Genomic DNA, 23,856 nt, shown 5'->3' with positions numbered 1-23,856 from the left:
AGTATATGTATGAGTGACTTTTTAAAAATACTTTCAAATATTGGGGCACCTGAGTGGCTCAGTCGGTTGAGCCTCCGACTTCAGCTCGGGTCATGATCTCGTGGTCCGTGAGTTCGAGCCCCACGTCGGGCTCTGTGCTGACGGCTCAGAGCCTGGAGCTGCTTTGGATTCTGTGTCTCCCTCTCTCTCTGCCCCTCCCCCACTCATGCTCTGTCTCTGTCTCAGAAATAAACATTAAAAAAAATTTTTTAATACTTTCAAATACTAAATTTAAAATTAAATTATGGAATACAGAGCTTAAAAGAAAAGAAAGCAAATACTATACCTCCCAACAGATAGCATTAAAAAAAAAAAAGTATTTAATCTGGATGAGACTTTACTTTCTGTTCTATAAAAAGATTCATACTGAAATCCACCCTTAGGATGTTTCATGTGAGAATTAACAACAACTAGAAATCACAGGAGTTAACAAATGCAATCTGGTTCTTTGCCTTACACATTCCAGGGTCAAAATTTTAACCATCTTATTTTCCCCACTTCTAAAAGTTATTTTGGTCATAGCAAAAATATTTCAAAACATTTGGGGTACAGGGGCACCTGGGTGGCTCAGTTAAGCAGCCGACTCTTGAGTTCAGCTCAGGTTAAGATCTCCTGGTTGTGAGTTCGAGCCCTCATAGGGCTCCGTGCTCAGGGCAGAGCCCACTTCGGATCCTCTGTCTCCCTCTCTCTGCCCCTCCCCCCCCACGCCCACCCCCATCCCTGTGTGCTCACTCTCTTGCTCTCACTCTCTCTCTCTCTCTCTCTCTCTCTCTCTCGCTCTGTGTCACACACACACACACACACACACACACACACAAATAAATGTTAAAAATTTTTAAATAAAACATTTGGGATACAAAGTATCAAATAAGCCCACCATCTAGAGGTAAGTAACCACTATCACCATTTTTTATCTCTCCATTTGGATGTTGAGAGTCTCACACCCACGCGCACACACTCAGATGGAGGAATCGTATCATCTTGGTCTTTTTCCTTTACACGCCCAACAGAGAGCCAGGGCACCCTCTGGTAAACCTACAGCCCCCATCATTTAACCCTCTAGAAAAACCTACTACGTTGGTTCCATTTACTCTCAAGGCTGCAAACGAAGAGCCAGAGTACACATCTTTGAACACATCTTCAATGGACTCTCTCAGATGACTTCGTCAAGGTGGAATTATTGAGCCAAAGAACTTGAAGGCTTTCGATACTGTCAAGAACAGTGAAGGGTGTGTGATTCACCCTTCTTGCAAGCTAATGAGGTCGCCGGCCACTGTTCCACGGAGGCAGCGAGAGGACATGAGACCCTGGTCACAGCTGAGGACAACGCATTACTCTGACCCAGAGCAGTGGCATTTTGGGGCCAGCTCCCTGAGCCGATTCCCTGTGCACCCTGTGAACGCAGGGGGCTGTGTTACAGGACACGGGAGGGACGCAGAGTTTAGCCCCCCCCCCCCCCCCGCCCAGTGTGTTCTAATGAGCAGAAAGCACATCTGCCCCTGGTTCTTCAGGAAGACACTCCGTCTCTAAATCCGTGTGCCGCACAAACATCCGTGAACAGACGGCTGACGACAAAGGTGCAGCCAGCTTCGCTCGCCAAATATGCAGACACGAGAGACCTTGGAAGACAGACCCCTGGCAGTTAACGTTTCTGAAATGTCCCCCAACTGAACGAGACTATATCTGACCAATAATTTTGATTTTTTGCCAGTATTAAAAAAGGTTAAAATTATCAGTTTTCATGTTATTTTACTGAATATATTTTACATACTTAATGCTCATTTGCTTACCTAATTTTTGGATTACTTTCTCATATTATTTAGTCTTCTTTCTATAGGAGAGCTCATCTGTATATATTGAGTATATTTAACTCTTACATACTGAACATATTAACTTTACTGACTATATTAATTTTTAGGCTCACATGTAAATATTTCCCCACATTTGTCATGTGCCTGAACTTCTTTACAGTGTTTTGGAGTACTTATATATAATCAAGTCACTCTTTTCCCTTATGACTTAAAAAAGCCTTATTTACCGGGGCGCCGGGTGGCTCAGTTAGGTGTCTGACTTCAGCTTAGGTCATGATCTCATGGTTCATGGGTTCGAGTCTCACGTCCGGCTCTGTGCCGACAGCTCAGAGCCTGGAGCTGCTTCAGATTCTGTGTCTCCCTCTCTCTCTGCCCCTCCCCCACCTCCCTCCCTCCCTCCCTCTCTCTCTCAAAAATAAATAAACTTAAAAAAAAAAAAAATAAAGGGGCGCCTGGGTGGCTCAGTCACTTAAGCGTCCGACTTCGGCTCGGGTCACAATCTCGCGGTCTGTGAGTTCGAGCCCCACGTCCGGCTCTGTGCCGACAGCTCAGAGCCTGGAGCTGCTTCAGATTCTGTGTCTCCCTCGCTCTCTGCCCCTCCCCCACCTCCCTCCCTCCCTCCCTCTCTCTCTCAAAAATAAATAAACTTAAAAAAAAAAAAAATAAAGGGGCGCCTGGGTGGCTCAGTCAGTTAAGCGGCCGACTTCGGCTCGGGTCACGATCTCGCGGTCCGTGAGTTCGAGCCCCACGTCCGGCTCTGTGCCGACAGCTCAGAGCCCGGAGCCTGCTTCGGATTCTGTGTCTCCCTCTCTCTCTGCCGCTCCCCTGCTCACACTTGGGTCTCTCTCGATCTCACTCAAAAATAGATACTTAGAACAAAAAAAGGCCCTATTACCATGAGTAGAAAGTAATAACCAAGACAACTTGGTGCTCAATTTTCCACATTTTCTATCATGTCCTTAATAATAAAACTCCTAGTTTTGACTGGACACGCTGTCACCTAACAAAACACCATATTCACCAGTCTCCCTTGCTGTGAGTTACAGCCACGTGCCTAAGGCGTAACTCAAGAGACACTTATGAAGTGTCGTAGGAGAACTCAGGAATGTATCTTCAAAGGGCGAGCAGGGTCCCCTGTTCAGTCTTCCTGCAATCAATCCACTTTTTGGATGTAGACCGTGGTAAAAACAGCAGCCCTAGAACATACCATGGAAGTCTAGAAGTCTGGGTACCTGATTACCCAGTGAGGTCTACACCAGATCTGAAACACCTTGTGGAATTTTTTGACATTAGTGAAAAATAAACCTCTTAATATTTGCTGAGTATTCTCTTCTGCAGGTAAGCCTAAGGCCATTAGGTCACCATTATTAAAGTGTTTTCTTCTGGGGAGACTGGGTGGCTTAGTCGGGTAAGCATCTGACTTTGGCTCAAGTCATGATCTCATGGTTTGTGAGTTGGAGCCCCACATCAGCTCTGTGCTGACAGCTTGGAGCCTGGAGCCTGGAGCCTGCTTCAGATCCTCTGTCCTCCTCTCTCTCTGCCCCTCCCCTACTCATGGTCGCTCACACTCTCTCGCTCTCAAAAATAAAACATTCGGAGCGGAGCGCCTGGGTGGTTCAGTCAGTTGAGCATCCGACTTCGGCTCAGGTCACGATCTCGCAGTTTGTGGGTTCGAGCCCCGCATCGGGCTCTGTGCTGACAGCTCAGAGCCTGGAGCCTGCTTAGGATTCTGTGTCTCCCTCTCTCTGACCCTTCCCCGCTCATGCTCTGTCTCTCTCTGTCTCTCAAAGATGAATAAACGTTAAAAAAAAAAAAAAAAAGTTAAACATTTTAAAAAAATGCTTTCTTCCAATACATTTACAATTTGACATGTGTATATCTATGTGTATAAGTGTATGTTTGGCTGTTTTTTACACGGAAATATTTAGTCAATCTGAGAGCCATATTGGTATAAGGTGTAAGGGAAGAATCTAACTTTTCCCCAATTTAAGCCTTTAAGTATGTCTGAGATACTCTGTCATATTAATACACACATTAGGAGTTCATTTCCTTTACGAAAATGCTCCTCCAAAGACATCTCTCTCTTCAGAAGATACTTGAAAATGGAAGGCAAGATTACCGTTTTTTAAAAAACAACCGTTTTTTAAGACTGTAATGAACACAATTCAGCAATTACAGTCTGAAATATCTAGATCTACGAGTACAAAAGGCAGTTCTGGAAGTCCCCAGGCAATGGTAACACCCGTTATCCTTTGACTGCTTTCAACAACAGTACTTCGTATCTCCAGAGAGCATCTGAAGATTAAAATCCACAAAAGCTTTTCTCATTCTAAAATATGCCACAAACACAATATATTACCAAAGACTATTACCTAAAATACTGAAAGAATAAATTACAGACAAAAATCAATTAAATTAATTTCCCGAATTCAAAATACCACCAACTAACAAATGGGACATGAGCTAATGGGTGTCCCTCTAAACGATTCAGCACTCGGAATGCTTTCTGCAGCCCCCTATCTGCCCTTCCTCTTCTCTCCTCTCGTGGCGTCTTAAAGAGTTCCTTCCCGGACGTGTTTAGCCTGAACACCCCTCCCTGGTCTGACCGAGGCTGGCTCCAAGCTCTCCACCAGGCACTGTGGTGGACACGACCCACAGACATCTCTGGTTTCCCTGGACCTTGGTGCAGTGGCTCGTTACTGCCAGAACAGAGCAGTCCTAAGTAGGGGAACCACCTCTAATTTAACATCTCTTTTAGCTTTGTCTTGGTTCCTTGTCCTGGTTCCTTTTACAAGTGCAGAATGTGAGTAAAGAGTTCATCACACTATTCTTCTATCTTTTCTCTAAGTTTCAAATTATTTCAAATAGCAAGAGACAGAAAGCACAAAAGGAAAAATCACATTTAGCGTGTTAGAGAGGAGAAAAGAGTATGTATCGGAAAGTGTCCACAGCACGCACGTTCATATACTCTATCACAGCGCTGTGTCAGGGAAAAGAAAGGGTAAATAAAATGTTTTATATAGTGAGTTTCTAAAGCACTGGCATAAGACCTAAAGTAAATGACCTAAGCCAGGGAAATATCACTTTTCGTGATCTTTTGGGAAAAGGAGGGGAAAGAGTATTAAGGAAAATAACTAAGGAAAAAAAGCATTAATAAGGAAAAAAAGTTTTAAAACCAACAGGTCCTAAGGCTACAGAATGATTTTGTGGCTCACGTGCTTGGCCCACAGGACAAGTTCTAAGGTTGGAACACAGAAGCTATGAAACCCAATGCCTTATGCCACCTCTATTCACCCAAATGACATCCATTTTTCAGACTACTCCATGGGTTACTTCTTCCGTAAAGCCTCAACGCCTGCCCACCCACTTTCCCAACTGGCTCCAAGACACCCTCAGCAACCAGAGGGCCCGTCCGTCTGTGAGCTTGTGAAGCAGGGGTCTGAGCCTCTGCTGGGAAGCTTCACTTCTATGTTTACATCACACGAATCTGCCCACTTTCCTTCCCTCCCCCGTATTAAGCTACACGTTGAGCACAGGGACCAAGCTTCCCAACCATCCTTGTTTCTTCAGCACCTGAGACAGCACCTAAACACGGGGGACCCAGAAGTATTCTTTTCATAATGGTTCTGACTAACGAACGTGAACTAATTTAAAATGATTACAGCACCCCTTTCAAAGCACTAACACATACATCACATTTTTTAAAGATCTCTACCCACGCCCCCCTCAAACATTTAAAATATTCTAACACTTTAAAGGGCAAACAGCTAAATGGAAAGAAATCACAGCTCACCAGAACTCACCACCCAAAAGACTTGAGAAAGGTCAGGCTTTTTACTACACTCATCGTTCAAAGAAGAGATGTATCTATCAACTTTTCACTAATGCCAAAAAGATGGCTCATTTTAAATCTGGAAGGAAAAAAAAAACCACCAAAATTTTGGGCTCTTTTTAAAAGACGAGCAAATACCTCTTCCGGTTCAGGAGCAACCTGGCGGTCAGTGATCTCATTTAATTCATCTTCAGCAACACAGTCTTCCTGCTCTTGGAGCCCGTGCTGCCCACAAGCCTGCAAGTATTCTCCATCCTGACAGCCGTTAGAGAGAAAGTAAGTTTTTCTCATATAGCTTTGGGTTTTTACAAGCACTTTTCATCTTCAGCACTCATGCTTAATTATTTTGGCAGATTTTACTACGGCTATTGCCCGACTAAGCAGAGAGCACCCAGCACAAACACAGAATGCGCCCTCCCCTGTGTTCATGAGGACGGAGTGCAGTACGCTAGCCCGGTCGCTGAGCTTAGTGACATAGCTCTGCTTCAAATCCAAGCGCCCTGATAATTAGCGCTACTTAAAATGAGCACGAAAGAAAAGTCTTCTTAAAAACAACGTGCATATGCTCACACAGCGCAGCTCAGCGGCAGTAAGGGGGCTGAAATCATGCGAAACTTGAACCATTTTTACGGCAATAGAAAGCAACAAAAGTGTGAACCATTCAACTCAACACAAGAGCTTTATCAGCAATCACATTAGAACTTGTTTCTCCATCAGCCCATCCCTTGAATTAAACGGGTGACTCCAGCTTTGTAGGAAATGGAAGGGGCATGTCAGCAGGCAGGCGTCCCTTGAAGGGCATATGGAGGGAAGCAGACAAGCTGGCTAAAGACAATTCGAGAGAAAGAAGGGTTCCTGCAGACATCACCAAGTAACAAGGACATCTGATCCTATGCAGAGAGCTGAACTTCCCAGTGTGCCTGGTCACTGGCTGAAATGCACAGTGGGTGGTTCCAAGACAAAAAACCAAGAGTGAGCACGGACAGAACCCGAACACACTCCTGTGGAGCAGACAAGAGCCGCACCTAGAACGCCCAAAGAAAGTAGCTGTATTCAAGATGAGACACCATCTGAGACCCCACAACTGTCTCTGAGACTATCTGAACACACTGCGTTTTACTCTCCAGAAGAAACTGTTCGCATCCTAGCAAAAAGAGAAACTGGCACCACCCGCAAGTCACTGACAGCACAACTGTCGGGTTTCAAATACGGCCAGACGATGGTACTGAAAATTTTCAGCTAACGTACAATGGAGAAGAGCCTATCTCACTGGATTCGCACCAAGAAACAACAACCTGCTACCCTTCCCATATACTATCAATTTGAAATTGTTTTTACAGAACAGTGTTTTCAGAAATCTCAATCTATGTTCATTTTAAAGGCTCTAAATGGATTGTGCTTAAAAGTATAAATCACCCAACAATTTTCTAATATTCTGTTAAATAATAAGCGATATAAACCTTTTCTTAATACAAGAGTACACGTTTTTAAATCAAATCCCAATTCACTCTCAAGATCAGCACTGGCGAAAACTCATAATACCTAAGGAACGTCTTGCTCTAGCTCTGTCTCAGAAATAAACATTAAAAAAATAAAAACTAAAAAAATAAAAATAAAAAAAGGGGGCGCCTGGGTCGCTCAGTCGGTTGAGCGTCCGACTTCAGCTCAGGTCATGATCTCGCAGTCTACGGGTTCGAGCCCCACGTCGGGCTCTGTGCTGACAGCTCAGAGCCTGGAGCTGCTTCAGATTCTGTGTCTCCCTCTCTCTCTGCCCCTCCTCCACTCATGCTCTGTCTCTCTCTGTCGCAGAAATAAGTAAACATTTAAAAAAAAAAAAAAAAAAAAAACCTAAGGAACGTCTTACTATTGGGTATAACAGGAAAGAAAACCAGGATTGTTCTACCAACTTTTAAATGTGGACCTCAAGTTTCTTCATAAGTAAAAGTGTCCCTCCCAACTGTAAAATTCTGTGGCTCTGCGATTCCACTCCCAGTTAGTCCTTCCGTGTGATTTTAAGAGTGAGCCCAAAAAGACCAAATGTGCTCATGGTCTGCATGTCACAGAGTTCGAGTCTAGCTTGAGAAAACAAGTTAACAAATCCTAACCAGGACACAGGCCACAGCGAAATAAACCCTTTCATCACCTCAAATGCTACTGGGACACACAGGTACGCAATCTACTCCCGCATTAGTTCATCTAATCATGAATAACGAATTCACTGCGCACCACCAAAGGCCTGGGAAGCCAGGGAGCGGCCCCCTCCGCGGCAGAGTGGGAGCAGAGCAGGAGCAGCGCGCCCCGGTTCAAGGCCATCTAGGTCCTCGGGCCAAAGCAAAGGTAATGCCAGACTCCACCACAATGACAACTATGCAGAAACCAGCGATTTTAAAGAAACAGGGAAGAGAGAGAAAAGAATGGCCAAGGCTCTAAAGCTAGATGTCCCGAGGAGAGCTGACACTACCTCGCCTCGCCGTTAAGGCGTACAGCTCCCTGTGAAAATGTTAGGACACTTTCAGAAACTAAGCAAAACTGTTCGTGATTCTTTTGGTTTGAATCTTGAGTTGCCACATTGTTTTTCTTCTTGAGACCAGACTCATAGGTCACAAGACATTGGATAACTAAGTTGGAGTTTATACAACCAGGGGCCTAAATGCAGGTCTAGTTTGACAATGCAACAAAAGAGAGGGAAAGTCCTCACGTGTGAGAATTCTCTTTATGACAAATTCTGCCAGAAGGCCACAGTGAGAAATCTCTCCTACGCAGCCAGGCACAGCTGTGCTGTCGAGCACTTTCCACACTGATCTGTTCCGCCAAGTTCTAAGTTCACAGAAGGCAGGGGCCATGCCTCATGTCTCATATTCTAGCAAAATGTGTGCCCCCAGTGCCCGGACATCAGTGGAGATTTGCTGAGCTGTTGAATTTACAAGGGAAAAGGACTCACATATGATTACCCAATCACCTTATCTTACCGACAAACAGTAGAAATAATAAAATGCTCTAATCAAGCGAATAACCGGCTACATTTTTAAAAGATCTTGGCTTAATTTTTAAGAAACATTTTAAATGTATAGTACCCCAACTTCAGACAGTCCACAAACACACCGGTAAGCCAGACAGCACCTGTCCACACAGTGAAGACTTCTTACTAAGCCAAACCATTACCGTTATCAAAAGAGTAAGCACCCATGATGCCTTTTACATGCTTTGATTTACCAAAACTACAAACATGTTCCCATTAAGAGAAAGCATTCAAAAAGAATCAGATCTTAATAATAACTACTGAGATATATAAACACAATCATGATTAGGACTAAATACCCTAAAGTTCCACATAAACAATCCTTTTCAAAATTACTCGCGTTTATATGTACATATGACCAATGACCAAGATTCTGATTTTGAAATTTTTTTCTCAAAAGCAAGCTTCCGCTGAATAAGAACATGACGAGAATAAGGCAACGCCGTTACCCCCAACTGTGCACGTCTCCACCGGGTCCTGCCCGGCAGCCCAGGTGACATGGCCTCTCAGTGTAATTTCAGTATCACGAAAGCCTTAAGATTCTACCGATGACTATCGCATCCTTCCCACATAGATTTTCATTAAGCGTTAGTTTTAAAAACAAGTATCTCTTAAGGATGAATCACTGAGACAGATGAGCGAGCAATCTTTCACGAGTACCTTTTCTTTCTTGACAGTTCAACTTTTTAAAAAGCTACTTATCAAAATCATCTTCCTGAAATAGAAATCAGCACAATCTTTGCTTCCTGATTACAGATAACAAATTACGTGTGACATTTCCAAAACTAACCTCCAATCTCTTTATTCATGTTTAGACAGTTCTCAGTTACAAAAAAGGATGAATGAACAGGACATCAATCACTCTGGAATATTAGCACCTTAAAGATGTCTTTAGCAGGTCAATAATCTTTTCACCTTGGAAGGACTTTATCAGATCTTGTCTAAAGCCTGGATAAAAGCTCTGCATTAAGTACTTCCAACAATTGACAGTGTATCTCCACCACACAAAGCTGTTTTCTTCCTTAAGGTGCAATCCTCAAGGTCACGATTCTGTGCAGCCTTCCAGAATGACAAAGGGGCATTACCTCCAGCCAAACAAGCTGTCAACACAAACTTTGTCATAGCTCAGATAAAGAAACTGGCAGACAGTGATAATAAGGTCTAATTTCCCTCCCTCCCGAGGGAGGGAAATAGATTTCAAATCAGTCTAGAAACCCATGCCTAGGCAGCCAGGTCATCTTCGGCCACACAAAGGAAAAAGACTCACTGTGAATTCATCTAAGGGCTCATTGATCTCGATGTCTAACACTTCGTCACTGTACAGCTGCCCCTCCTCCGGCTCCTCCACATATTCCATGTGGCCTTCCGTCAGCTCAGCGCCATGGCCTTCGTAGCGTCCTTCCTCCGGGTACTCGTGAGCGTACAGTTCAGATCCCCCGGATTTGTGATAAACAAGTTCGTCCTCTCCTTGTTCATACTCAGATTCCTGTTCTCCGGACTGGTCATTAGTGTTGTCAGACAGTTCAAATGACGTGACCATGCCAGATGTGGTGTTTAGACTAATTGTGACACCCTGAGAACTAAAGAGAACAAAAACAGAAAGAAAGGTGCCCAATCAGAGTAAAGCTCAAAATTAAGTTGCTCCATAAACGAACTGTTACAAAGACTTCAAGCACGACTGGCGAAAAGTTGTCCCGGTGACGGGCAGATGCACATTCCTCCAATCACGACTGGAAACAGAGCTCAGTGCGCCATACTGAGCCTGTGCCACGATCCCCTAACGCATACGGCATCCGCACTATCATCAGACGCACGTTTTTTGCCCAAAAGAATCAGATCAAGCAGATGGGGACACGAGTCTGGCTGGCAAAACTCTAGCACTGAAAACAAACAGATGACATTTTATTCTAACTTCCAGGGTAAAAAGGATGCTCACTGTTTTACAGGATTCCAAAGTAAAAGTGGCAGTATTACTCTAGAAACAGAAAAATCACACACACACACACACACACACACACACACACACACACACACACACACACACAAAACAAGGAGAAGGAAATAAACCACAAGAGACTTACCGATAGAGAACAAACTGAGGGTTTGAGGGAGGGCTGGGTGGGAGATGGGCTAGATCGGTGACAGGTACTCAGGGAGGGAATTGTGCTGAGCACTGGATGTCATATGGAAGTGATGAATTACTGAATTCTACTCCTGAAGCCAATACCCCACTGTATGCTAACTAAAATTTTAAAAAATAAAAATTTTAAAATAAAAGGTACACAAGGTGGAGAGAAAGAAAGAAAGAAAGAAAGAAAGAAAGAAAGAAAGAAAGAAAGAAAGAAAGAATCACAGATGGAATTTTAAGAACAATTTTTTCTTTTTCTATTATGTAAATTATAAATTATTTAAAAAATCAAAATATTAAAAATGTGTGTGAAAATACATGTCAATGTTCAATAAATAAAATCTGTGCTAGTCACAATTAAAAAAACAATCAGTTTGTAATATTGGGAAAATAACAAAGAGGGTTTTTAAACTGCAAAAAAAAAAAAAAAAAAAATCAGGGTGGCGGGATAGCTTGGTCAGTTAAGCGATAAAGCACCAGGTCACGTCGGGCTCCGTTCTGAGCGTGGAGCCTGCTTGCGATTCTCTCTCCCCACTCTCCCTCTGCCCCTCCCTCACTTGTGCACACTCTCTCTCAAAAAAATAAAATTGCAAACAAATGACACTCAACGTATTAAATCACAGTAGGCAAACAGTAAGTGCCAAAACACTTAGGGGGCAAGATCTGCGGATAAACCTGAGTGTACACACATTGATGATGTCGCACAACAGACCTGGGAAACTTAAGTGGTGGAATGAACTAACTGAAAACTGCACTGCTATCCAAAAACAACCACTTCATGTTAGAAAACCAGTTACAGATCTGTAGTTCGATAATCAGTGGCATATATCTGTTAACGACGTTCATGACAGAGAGATCTCCCGAAGTTTTCCCAATATAGGTCTTCTCATAAAACTGAAAACCCTGCTCCGCCACCAGAGAATACTACCCGCCGCTTCCCGCTCTTCTAACAGAGCTTTACTGCGTCAACAACAGAGAGACGTCCATGCTCGCTGGGGCTGGATATTCACGTCCCCCCAAAACTCATCTGCTGAATCCTCACCCCCCAGTGTGATGGTGCCTGGAGGTGGGGCCTTGGGGAGGTGATCAGGTCAGAAGGATGGAGCCCCCCCTCCCCCGACAGGGGTGAGTGCTGTTACAGAGGGGACCCCAAGAGCTCCCTCACCCTCCGCCAAGCGAGGACACAGAGAGAAGATGCCATCTGGGAACCAGAAACTAGAAACTGACCGTGCTGGTGCCTTAACCTTGGAGTTCCCAGCCCCCAGAACCGCGAGAAAGAAATTTCTGTTGTTTATCAACTACCGAGTTCATAGTATTTTGTTAATGTAGTCAAAACCGACTAAAGTAACTATACTCACTAGAACAATTACACTCACATAGTCAAGTTACAGTCTGAAGTACAGTCCAAAGGAATTTTCAAAATGGCAATTCTTAGTCAACAGATCACATGTAAGTAAAAATGGTCTAACAAAGAAACAAAAGCAGCAACATCAAACCGCAAGTGACAATACTGAGTGTGTGAGGCCACTGCCCCGTCCAATAAAGGAACTCAGTACACACCTTTCCCGAGCTCTCATAATCTGCGCTCAACGAAATTACACAGGTCATCGAATACAAGACCAAAAACCTACTTACAGAAATATACGGCTTCCACATAAATGTTGTATTAATATCCCGTGTAAAATAAAATTGTGTTCAATGATATAGTATCACACTGTCAATCATATCCCGTTATAATTGTAAATTACAGTTACTAGCAATTTAGTTCCAGAAAAATTTTAATGAGCTAATATGGAATACCTGAAATTTTCTTCATCTTCATTATCACTCTGTAAAAGATCATCATTCAGCTCTTCATCTGACAAATCCGACTGATTCTAATTAAAACAAAAAATCTAATTAATGCATGCCACTTCCATAAAAAGACTGGTTACAAATGTGCAAAATTACATTGGCTGGATTATTTCTCACCCTGTTATTAGAACACGTGCCATTCAGTAAGTTACCTCATTCGGATAGAACCAGTGGAGAAACTCCACATATGGGACACCCGCCTCCCCAGACACATTTCAAGTGCAGAGTCAGGTGAGTGCAGAAACAACAAGGCTGGGCCGCCTGGCAGGGCTCGGTCAGTTAAGCATCCGGCTCAGGCCCAGGTCATGATCTCTCGCTCCGTGAGTTCGAGCCCCGTATCAGGCTCTCTGCTGTCATCACAGAGCCTGCTTCGGGTCCTCTCTCCCACCCCACCCCTTTCTCTCAAAAATAATAAAATTTTTGTTTTCAGAAACAACAAGCCTGGGGCGCCTGGGTGGCGCAGTCGGTTAAGCGTCCGACTTCAGCCAGGTCACGATCTCGCGGTCCGTGAGTTCGAGCCCCGCGTCAGGCTCTGGGCTGATGGCTCAGAGCCTGGAGCCTGCTTCCGATTCTGTGTCTCCCTCTCTCTCTGCCCCTCCCCTGTTCATGCTCTGTCTCTCTCTGTCCCAAAAATAAATAAAAAACGTTGAAAAATAAAAAAATAAAAAAAAGAAACAACAAGCCTAATAATCACATTTATTCTAAATCTAACCAAAAAAGGAAAAGGGGAGACTCTTTTGGTAGTATCCTATGAATATTTTTCCCTGTATCCGTAATACTTGACTAAATTCGCCTTCACTCACATGTGGAATTTAAGAAACAAAACAAACAGGGGCTCCTGGGTGGCACAGTCGTTTAAGCGTCTGACTCTTGATCGCAGCTCTGGTCATGATCTCAAGTTTCGTGAGTTCGAGCCCCGCATCAGGCTCTGCGTTGATGGTGTGGAGCCTACACTTGGAATTCTGTCTCTCCTTCTCTCTACACTACCCCTCTCACTCTCAAAATAAAAACTTTTTAAAAACTTAAAAAAGAAAGAAAGAAGAAGAAAAAGAAACACACCAAACAAAGGGAAAAAATAAGAGAGACAAGAAACAGACCCTTAACTACAGTGAACACAGTGATGGTTGGGGGTGGGGGGCTGGGGGCTGGGGGAACAGGTGGTGGGGACTAAGCAGTGCACTTTGAGAAGCACCAGCGGACGTGTGGAAGCGCGAATCAGCATACAGTACACGGGAACCTGACACAACGCTGTGTATTAACTAACAGAGGTTAAAATAAAAACTTAAAAGAAGACTTGACTAAATCTAACACTGTTAGTATCCAAAATCTGAAGGTTTTTGTTTAAACAAAAACAAGGTGGAATTTCAGAAATAAGCAGATTTTAGAGAACTGGATCACCGAATTGAAATGGTAAGGAAATAAAACTGGTCCGTCCAATAGAGGTGACACGTGAAAACAGACATGCCTGGCTCAGGTCCCGCCCCTGCTCCTGACAGGCCTGCGCACTCACCACACCCACAGGTAGAGGCTCAACTTTGCACACTCCAGGTTTTGCCTTAAATACACACCAGTATCTTACACTTCGGCGGGAAGGGGGAGAAGTGTCCCTTCACACTTTCCTTCCCTATTCAAATTACTTTCATGGTATATACAAATTACCACCCCCTCCAAAAGAAGCCCCTCCAACACACACGTTATGAAAAAAGATAAAAACAGAAAAAAAAAAAAAAAAAAAATTTGATTTTCTAAAGATGAAACAAGCAGTCTTTTCCTAACATTTTACAGCTTGTAAAACTAGCTTTCTCAAACTTCTCTGTACACTCTCGTTCTAATATTTTTGACATAAGCCAAGAAAATATGAACCTTATAGTTCTTACGGGTCTCAAGGAACTCTACTTAATAGCTGACATTCTAACAAGATAAAAATGAACTAACACAGGCCATGTAGTTTACTTGAAGAAGGGAGGGGTGGATCTGTATGAAAAAGAAACAGACTGTTTAACAGCCAAAATCAAGTTCTGCTCAGTCGCCCACAGAATCTGTCCTCCACTAAAGAAGATGAGCCAGGCCTGCCTAAATGTGGCCGCCCAATTTATTAAATAAAGCCACAGAAAGTCTTTAAAAATTAACATTTCAATGAAAGCCAAATGACATTCTGTAAGAGGCTGCTTCCTTGAGTTTCTTTAAAATTTTAAGTACTTGTCAAAACTCAGTGAACCAATAAATAATTCACCAAACAAACAAACAAAAAGGAATATATGCTGTGCCGGCCCTGACGGTAACCAGATCTTACCTGTGGACTCTGAATGTGGTAAGTACCGTGCACGGGAGGCAAGGACCAAATACCCACTTTGCTGACAGAGCAGAAGTGGAGACCTAGATTCCATCTCTGAGGCAAAAACTGCTTTCAACTACATCCCAAAGAACTGGGGCAAACTGCTCCGTCAGACAAGGCTGGAGTGACTAGAGGACTCCGCTCTGGGCGATCCGCGGGCGGGGGGAAGGGGGCAGCCCCCCTCCCCGCCCCCAGGCCCAGAAAGTGAGAGAAAGCGGCTGGGAATGCTCCTGAAATCCGTGTGAGCAGCAGGCCCCTCCTCTCCTGGGGGGAGACAACCACGAAAGAAACAACGTGCTCCAGCACTCCCCGGAAGGTAGAGGAAGGTCTGCACCGGCGGACCAGAGACGACCTGTCTGGCACCCGCTGCCGAGGTACAACAGAAACTGAAGAAGGCATCACAGGCTGACAGGCGACTGGCACCTAGACTTCCCCAACTTCTCACAGCTCTAGTCGGGTCATGCCAGCTTGCTTCACTCTGGAGCTGGCCGACCTTTCGTTTTATCCTGTATTTGAAACTTGACTCTAACCTCCCTTCTGGACACCAGAATGAACTCGTCCTCGGCCGCCCCTGTCGGTCTGACACGGTCACCATACTCTGTGCAGCCCACCAGCCCAGGAGCCTCTCCCCAGACAAGCTACATCCCCCTACATTTCGTGGGGACTTGGGGGCGGGGGCGTGGGGGAGAGAGACGGTGGCAGGCAGCCAGCATACCTCTAACAATAAATTCCTGATTACACACCCAACAAAATACTCCTTCTCACTAGACACAAATAAATACAAAGTAAACTAACTAGAAATCACTTTTCATCTACCTCACTGACAAAGAGTTTAAAGGAGAAGTGATCGCAGAGCCAGGGGACGGAAAAGCGAAAGGCATGCCCGTGCACCTGCTGCCCAGCTGAGAAAACAGCGCCGGAAAGCAACTGGGCGACACGAGACAGGAGGCCGAACCGCGCACACCGTCGGGCCAGAAATTCTCCTGGACGGAACCGTGCAAAGAAAAGAATTCCAAAAGCATAGTACATGTGCATTAAACTATCATCATAGGGGCACCTGGGTGGCTCCATCCGTCAGGCATCCAACTCTCGCTTGCTCTCAGCTCAGGTCACGATCTCACAGGCCCCTTGCCGGGCTTGGCAATGAGAGCGCAGGCCCTTGTTTGGGTTCCTCTCTCTCTCTCTCTCAAAATAAATACACTTTTATACATATACATATATATATACATATATATATATATATCACGATAATGTCTGAGATTTACTTCAAAATAATTCAGGAAGGGGAGTGGGCAACCATAAAGCAAAACCGCCTTTACCTGAAAACCTCAGAATCAGGGCGACAAATGCAGGCGGGAGACCGCACTCTGCCCTCCTTCTGTTACGTGTCCTTCCAAGCGCTCATAAAAAGTCAGGGTTCTTTTCGAAATCCTAGCAATGAGCTGGAAATGCCCTCAGTGAATGTAGGAATGGCTATGTATACTACAGTGTGCACAAACAAAACCATTATGGAGCCATCACAAAACAAGAAACGTTTAAGTACAAGGGGGATATGCCAACAATACAAGGGTAAATTAAAAAGCAGGGATCTTTATATATATATATATAACTTTTTTTTTTTTTAATTTTTTTTCAACGTTTTTTATTTATTTTTTTTGGGACAGAGAGAAACAGAGCATGAACGGGGGAGGGGCAGAGAGAGAGGGAGACACAGCATCGGAAACAGGCTCCAGGCTCCGAGCCATCAGCCCAGAGCCTGACGTGGGGCTCGAACTCACAGACCTCAAGATCGTGACCTGGCTGAAGTCGGACGCTTAACCGACTGCGCCACCCAGGCGCCCCTATATATGTAACTTTTAAATTCTACTTTAAAACACACGGAAAAACAATATAAGAAATATGGCAAAATGTCAGTCATGGGGACTTAGAGATCTATTTCTTTCATTATTTCTTTTTGAAAATTTGAGCTCTTTGATTCCTACAAGGTACACCGCTAGGAAAGAAGAGAGGAGAAAAAGAGAGGAGTACATACACTGCTCTAAATTAAACTTCCAAACTGGCCAAGGTGGATAAGGGCCCTGCTGCTGAGACAGAGGGCATCCCGCTGCCGCCCTCACGCTTTCCTGTTCCATCAGAAAGGAGACTGAAGGGGGGACGCCTGGGTGGCTCGGTGAGTGAAGCGTCTGACTTCGGCTCGGGTCATGATCTCGTGGTTTGTGGGTTCAAGCCCCGCGTCAGGCTCTGTACTAACAGCTCAGAGCCTGGAGCCTGCTTCACATTCTGTCTCCCTCCCTCTCTCTGTCCCTCCCTTGTTCACACTCTGTCTCTCTCAAATATAAACAAACATTAAAATAAAAAAACTAAAAAAAAAAAAAAAAAAAAAAAAAAAAAAAAGACCAAGGGGCACCTGGGTGGCTCAGTCGGTTAAGCATCCGACTTTGGCTCAGGTCATGATCTCACAGTTTGGGAATTCGAGCCCCACACTGGGCTCGGGTGGAGCCCATTTCCAATCTTCTGTCTCCCTCTCTCTCTGTCCCTCCCTTGCGCATGCGCTCAATCTCCCTCTCGAAAATAAACGTCAAAAAAAAAGAAAAGAAAAAAAAGAGACTGAGTCACACGAATCAACTAATGCAATAAAGTGAAGTGAGACTACATCCCCAGAATAGTCAGCATTACCATCCAAACCAAATAGTGCTTTGCCATCTTTACTGATACGCGACCAGACCAAACGTCTCATGAGATGGGGACAAACGGATACCAAAGAGTCTTTAGGGCTGGTGGGCCATCCTGATAGGAACACAGGGCGAACAATAATGCCCAGGCTAGCCCAAGGACAGAGATCCGGTTTCACGTAAAAAATACTTTACTGTGTTCAAATATTTTCACATCCAATTGGTGTTGTTCACTAAAGTATCTTTAGTAATTACAAAGGGAAAAAAAGGTGTTTACGTTAGGGTAGTGAACTCCCACGTACAGTAAGAGCACTTCGAAGTTGTGCGAATTCGCCGAGTCAGAAAGAAAAAGGTAGCACTTTCCCTCTGTGACCATGACCCAGGAAGGGCGGGCTTGCAAGTCACACCCTGAGGCCAGAGCCTGAGACCCTCAAACACGGACAGGCTGAGGGGCAATCTCACTGGTTTTTCACTTCCAGTATTTCGATCTTTCCCCATTTACTTACAAGGGATCATGTGCATTTAGAGGTAACTAAATTAATTCTTAAAGTTACAAGTGATGAGAGCCGCTTAAAGGAGGAAAGTTGAGGTAGACCGAAGCCAGGCCACTTGTAGGCCAATGATGCAGCAGGAAACAGGAGAAAGGAAAGTGGCTTCAAAGAATCCTACAACTAATTCATGTATTAGCAAAAAAGCTAATCATGCAACATCGTTACAAGAAAATGGCAGCACTGGTGTTTTCTTCTAGAACAAGACCTTCATCAACTATATCATAAATAAGTATAAAAAGAAACTATAATCAGATCTGATATAATAAATCATGTGACTTTATCACCTAAAAGTATAATGAGCTTACATGTAAGAATCGTGGACAATAAGAAACCACCACAATCTTAAAACTTTAAAAAACTAAGCATGGGGCGCCTGGATGGCTCAATTAAGCTTCTGACTTTGACCTGGGTCATGATGAGTTCAAGCCCCTTATCAGGGCTCCGCGTAGTCAGTGTGGAGCCTGCTTGGGATTCTTTCCTCAATCTCTGCCCCTCCCCCACTTGCGCTCGCTCTCAAAATAAACAAACTTAAAAAAAAAGAAAAAACAGCATAAAAAACTACCTTGATATTTATTTAGTAAGAACATCAAGTGTTTTTAAACTGTTAATAAGTTCTCAAAAATTTAGCGCCTCTGGGGTGCCTGGGTGGCTCAGTTAAGCGTCTGACTTCAGCTCAGGTCATGATCTCACGGTTTGTGGGTTCGTGCCCCGCAATGGGCTCTGTGCTGACAGCTCGGAGCGTGGAACCTACTTCGGAGTCTGTGTCTCCTCTCTCTGCCCCTCTCTGGCTCATGTTCTGTCTCTCTCTCTCTCTCTCAAAAATGAATGAAAGTTAAAAAAAAAAAAAAAAAAAAAAGAACGTAGTATTTCACTTTAATCTTTGGATTTTAATTTCTTTTTTTTTTTATGCTTATTTTTGAGAGAGACAGACAGAGTGACAGAGACAGACAGACGGAACATGAGTAGGGTAAGAGCAAAGAGAGAGAGGGAGACACAGAATCGAAAGCAGGCTCCAGGTTCCGTGCTGTCAGCACAGAGCCCGACGCGGGGCTCGAACTCACAAACTGCGAGATCACGACCTGAGCCGAAGTCGGACGCTTAACAGACTGAGCCACCCAGGCGCCCCTCTATTTTTAATGTACATTTTACAATGTTCAAAATACAATGGCAGTAGTATAAACATACATGTATACGTATACACAACATACAGATACACACACCTTATAAACACACACATTAAACATAATTATAGCAAAGTTTTTACTTGATCAAGAAGGTTGGTTTACAGAAACCTGTATTAGGTTTTAGACTTCCAGTCTCATTTACCTGAATGCGTGTTATATTTGAATAGGACTCTCTCCAACCGTATCTGCAGACTCTCAAAAAGGAAATGCAGTGCATTGGGGCACCCGGGTGGCTCAGCTGGTTGAGCATCGGACTCTTGATTTCAGCTCAAGTCTGAGCTCACGGTTCATGGGATCAAGCCCTACATCTGGCTCCACGCTGACAGGGTGGGGCCTGCTTGGGTTCTCTCTCTCCCTCTCTTCTCTGCCCCTCCCCCACTCACACTTTCTCTCTCTCAAACAAACAGGTATTTTTTCAAAGGGGAATGCAAAATATTAGCCTCCCGATACTAGTTTTCTTACGAGCACATGGTGGTTTTATGCTGCTGCTTTCCCAAACTCAACAGCTGCTGGATGGCCCAGGCAGAGTGAGAACTAAAACGTTTGTGACAAAGGACTGACCTCTCGCATAGTTACTGGAGAACTTACTAACAGATTAAACAGTCAGCTCTCTGCAATTAAAAGATAATTCAAGGGGCGCCTAAGTGGCTCAGTCGGTTGAGCGTCCGCTTTCGCTCAGGTCATGATCTCAGGTCTGTGGGTTCGAGCCCCGTTGTCGGGCTCTTTGCTGACAGCTCGGAGCCTGCTTCCGATTCTGTGTCTCTCTTTCTCTGGCCGTCCCCCTGCTAGTGCATTGTCTCTCTCTCTCTCTCTCTCTCAAAATTAAACAAATATTTAAGGAAGAAAAAAAAAGGCAATTCAAATTCCAACACATGAATGTGCACCCCACGCGGGAGACACACTCCTCTATGCTGAGTGCAACGAAGCGCCTACAGGCGGGTTTCAGGAAGACCTCAACTTCTTACCTTTTTGCCAGACAGCAAATCTTCTCCAAGTAAGTCATCTTCAAGTTCACTGGGGAGAAAAAAAACAGGCAGTTAGTGCGCTGTCCCTGCAGCGTACAGGTCTGCAGGTCACTGGGAGTCGTAGCCGGGACTTTGGGGCTGGGGCACCGACCCACGCAGTTTGCTATGCTTTCCTTTCCCTTCACTAATAACAAAAATGTATTTTCCAGTGCAGGGGAACAGGTGGTCTTTTCCGTGTGGGAGGCTCTGCTACAGGGGGCAGCTCTCACAGGCTCAAGACCGCCACTGTTTGGTTCGGTGGGAGGTCTGCGCTTCTCCGGACCTGGTCAGTAATCCGTAAAGGAAGAAACCATAGTAACAGCTAGGCCTTTCTTTCCCTGCCTTAAAAAAACCTATGACGAAGTAAGAAAAGATGCCCAACATCATCAACTAGGAAAACTCAACCCAAACCACCGAGAGACCACTGGAGGCTCATCAAACTGCAACAACTGAAGAAACGAAAACGACGACACTGACGAGAACACACAAGTAAATCACAGTAACTACAAGAGTTCTCTATGCACCACACGGGAGTCTGCCCGTACTGTGACACTGTGCCGTCAGCAGGTTTATGTTCTGAGGTGATCAGAAGCAGATTATGTCACAATTAAAACAGAAACCTTTACCAGATCAAAAAGCCAAAGACATTTCCCGCTATGTATTTTGTCTGTTGGTTGGTTGATGAAGATGGCTACCGCTAAATTACATTCTTGGTTCTGGGGAACCCAATGTCTCAAGAACAAATGCCTCTTAAGGACAACACTTAGAAGGAGAAAATCAGACTGCATTTCTTAGGTGCGAATGCAGCAATATTGGTATCAGGGCTGTTACTCTCTTTTATAAGCGTTCTGGTTACGAATTTCTGTAAGGTCTGCAGGTTTTGAGCATTACTGTATCCAAAAAGCATGTTTACTTGCAGTGTGCTACTTTGCAGAACACCAGGATCTATACAGGAATGCCTACAGGAGTTACCACAGAAATATGTGTTTCTACACACTTTCAGAACTAGAAACAATTCGAGAAATCATTTTCACTCACGCACCTTTTTTGTTATCTTAGGTTACCCTGTATAAATCCTTTACCTTCATATTATAGATAAAGAAAACAAGGACAAGATTAAACAAGTGGCCCAAAGTCATTCGGCAATGAGATCCAGGACAAGAGCTTACCTGTGGGGTAACTCTGTCACCGACCTGTACGAACCTGTATGAATAAGACAGCTATGACACAGTCACACAGGACTTCTTCCAACATTTCCACAAATCACGTTATCACCTCTCAGCTACGACGTCTGCTTCTTCCGTGTTATAGTCAGTACGGCCATCCTCCACGGGAGAGGAAAACATGGGATCCGTTCACAATACTAACAAGAACCGCACTTGAGAACTGATTCTAGATGACCAATTCACTCGCCCCTGTGAGGACAAGCCCCCCGCCAGGCTGTCACTCTGACAAAAATGAAAGGTGACACTGTCAGCCTAGGGGACACTGAGAACGCCTAAAACCATAATACAAAAAGGCGTTGGTAATTAATTATACAAACAAAAATCTAGAAACTACCCCTACCTTCTGCTAACAAGAGGTGTATACAGAAAGAAAAAAATCAGTCTTTGATGACTACCCATTTTTCCTAAACAAAAGCATTTTTCTAAAAAAAGATAAAAGAAAACTAACAGTTATAAATGAGTGAAGCGTACATGGATGGAAAATAGTTGCTTCTGTGACTAACAAAGACACCACCATGAAATAAGAAAGCAGGATGGGAGACAGAAGGATTAAGCCCACACAACCACAACAGACATAAACTATAGCTCAAGAAATCATGAAATCAGTGTATTACGTGCCAGGAACCATTTAAGTGTTTCACACGTATTAGTGTTCTTGTTGATTTAACCACCCCATTACATAGATATTTATATCATCCCCCATTTTTTTTAATGTAAAAACAAAGACAAGGAGGTTCTAAATCATCAACTCAAGGTCACCCTGCTAGGAAGTGGCGACATCAATAGGTGAACCGAGATGGTCTAGTTCTGGAGTCCAAATCCTAACTACTGCACACAAACCCCCCACAAAAAGTAAATATACCTCCAATGTATTTCTCTACTGGCATCAAGTTGGATCCTTACAAAAGATGTACGCAAAAGGAAAGAAATTTATACACTATAAAGCACTACCAAAATTACACCGTCACCAAAAACAACAATGACCTAGCGGGAGTGCCTAGCCCAATCAAGTCCGTTCAAAGAGATGAGCAGTGCACTTTTTTGCTGGGGCCGGGGGGGGCCGGGGACCCGGCAGGATGGACAAGTGTCAGTCTTCCCACTGCCAGGATGAGATCGGGAGTGGCAAGGTCAACAGAACAAGGAGGTCCACTTGGGCACAGCCCTGAAGGCCAACCCTGTGGAAATGCCTCCCGTGCAAAAGAAATATGCTGGGAAAGTAAAGGCGGAAGGCGAACAGGCAAATTCTGCCATCGGGAACTGTGTCAGCGTCCAGCTGATCGCGAATGGCCAAAAAATCACAGCCTTTGTACCCAAAGTCAGTTGGATGAATTTTATCAAGGAAGATAACGTGGTTCCAGTTGCTGGATTTGGTCGCAAAGATCCGGCTATCGGTGACATTCCTGGAGTTCGCTTCAAGGTCATCAAAGGAGCCAATGTCTCTCTTTTGGCCTCATGCAAAGGCAAGAAGGAAAGACCAAGACCCTAAGCTTTGATGACAAGAACGTGACAATAATAACAAAAACAAAAAAACCAAAGAGATGAGCAGTTGGGCCCGTGCCAACAACCGCAGCTACGTGGGCCAAGGAAAGGAGCCAGGGCTGGGTGAGGAGGGTCCTTCCTCCAACTGCCAGACTCCCTCGGGCTTTCAGCAAGCATCACCCAAGATTCTTATGTTTCTTATCCAAGATTAGAGACAATCAGCTCTCTCTAAGGGCAAGTACACTTTTACTAATAAACAGGAGTGGGGCACGTGGGTGGCTCAGTCAGTTAAGCGTCCGACTTTGGCTGAGGTCACGATCTCACGCCTCGGGAGTTCGAGCCCCGCGCCGGGCTGCCCGCACAGAGCCTGCTTCAGGATCCTCTGTCCTCATCTCTCTCTGCCTCACCCCCACCCAGGCTCACTCGCTCACTCTCTCTCTCAAAACTAAATAAACACTAAAAACAAAACCAAAAACTAAGCAACATGTGTACGCTGAAAAACACTTTCAAGAAACGAGTATTTTGTGGTCAGCCACGTGGCTGCAGCCTTTCAAACTGAGAAGTGAGTGATGACAAACAGCGCACTGAGTCCCCTCGTCTCTGCGTGCCTCCTCTCTCCAGGCCACCCTCCTCCGGTCTCTGCCACCTCCGTTTACTGGAAGGTTTCTCCGGGAGGACTCGTGCAGGCTCTCCTGGACTTGCTCCCGGCTGGCCTCGGGCCA

The 23,856-nt window shown here is 44.6% G+C and overlaps 1 protein-coding gene across 4 annotated transcripts in view; it reads right to left on the bottom strand.

The window, feature by feature from the left end:
- Positions 1-23,856, bottom strand: part of RBM33 (RNA binding motif protein 33) — a 138,935-nt gene that overhangs the window by 86,906 nt on the left and 28,173 nt on the right. For 3 of the 4 annotated variants that reach the window (XM_030308889.1, XM_030308887.1, XM_030308888.1), the window contains exons 3-5: positions 20,391-20,439; positions 12,630-12,706; positions 9,969-10,281 (exon numbers count right to left, since the gene is read on the bottom strand). In XM_030308889.1, coding sequence (XP_030164749.1) covers positions 9,969-10,281; positions 12,630-12,706; positions 20,391-20,439 — 439 coding nt within the window. Of the gene's footprint in view, positions 1-9,968; positions 10,282-12,629; positions 12,709-20,390; positions 20,440-23,856 lie in introns of those variants that run through there. The other variant, XM_030308890.1, reaches the window with a different exon arrangement.

The sequence above is a fragment of the Lynx canadensis genome, chromosome A2 (genome assembly GCF_007474595.2).
Source record: "Lynx canadensis isolate LIC74 chromosome A2, mLynCan4.pri.v2, whole genome shotgun sequence".
Lineage (NCBI taxonomy): Eukaryota > Metazoa > Chordata > Mammalia > Carnivora > Felidae > Lynx > Lynx canadensis.
The sequence above is the reverse complement of the archived record's forward strand: the minus strand, read 5'-3'. Positions and strand labels throughout refer to the sequence as shown.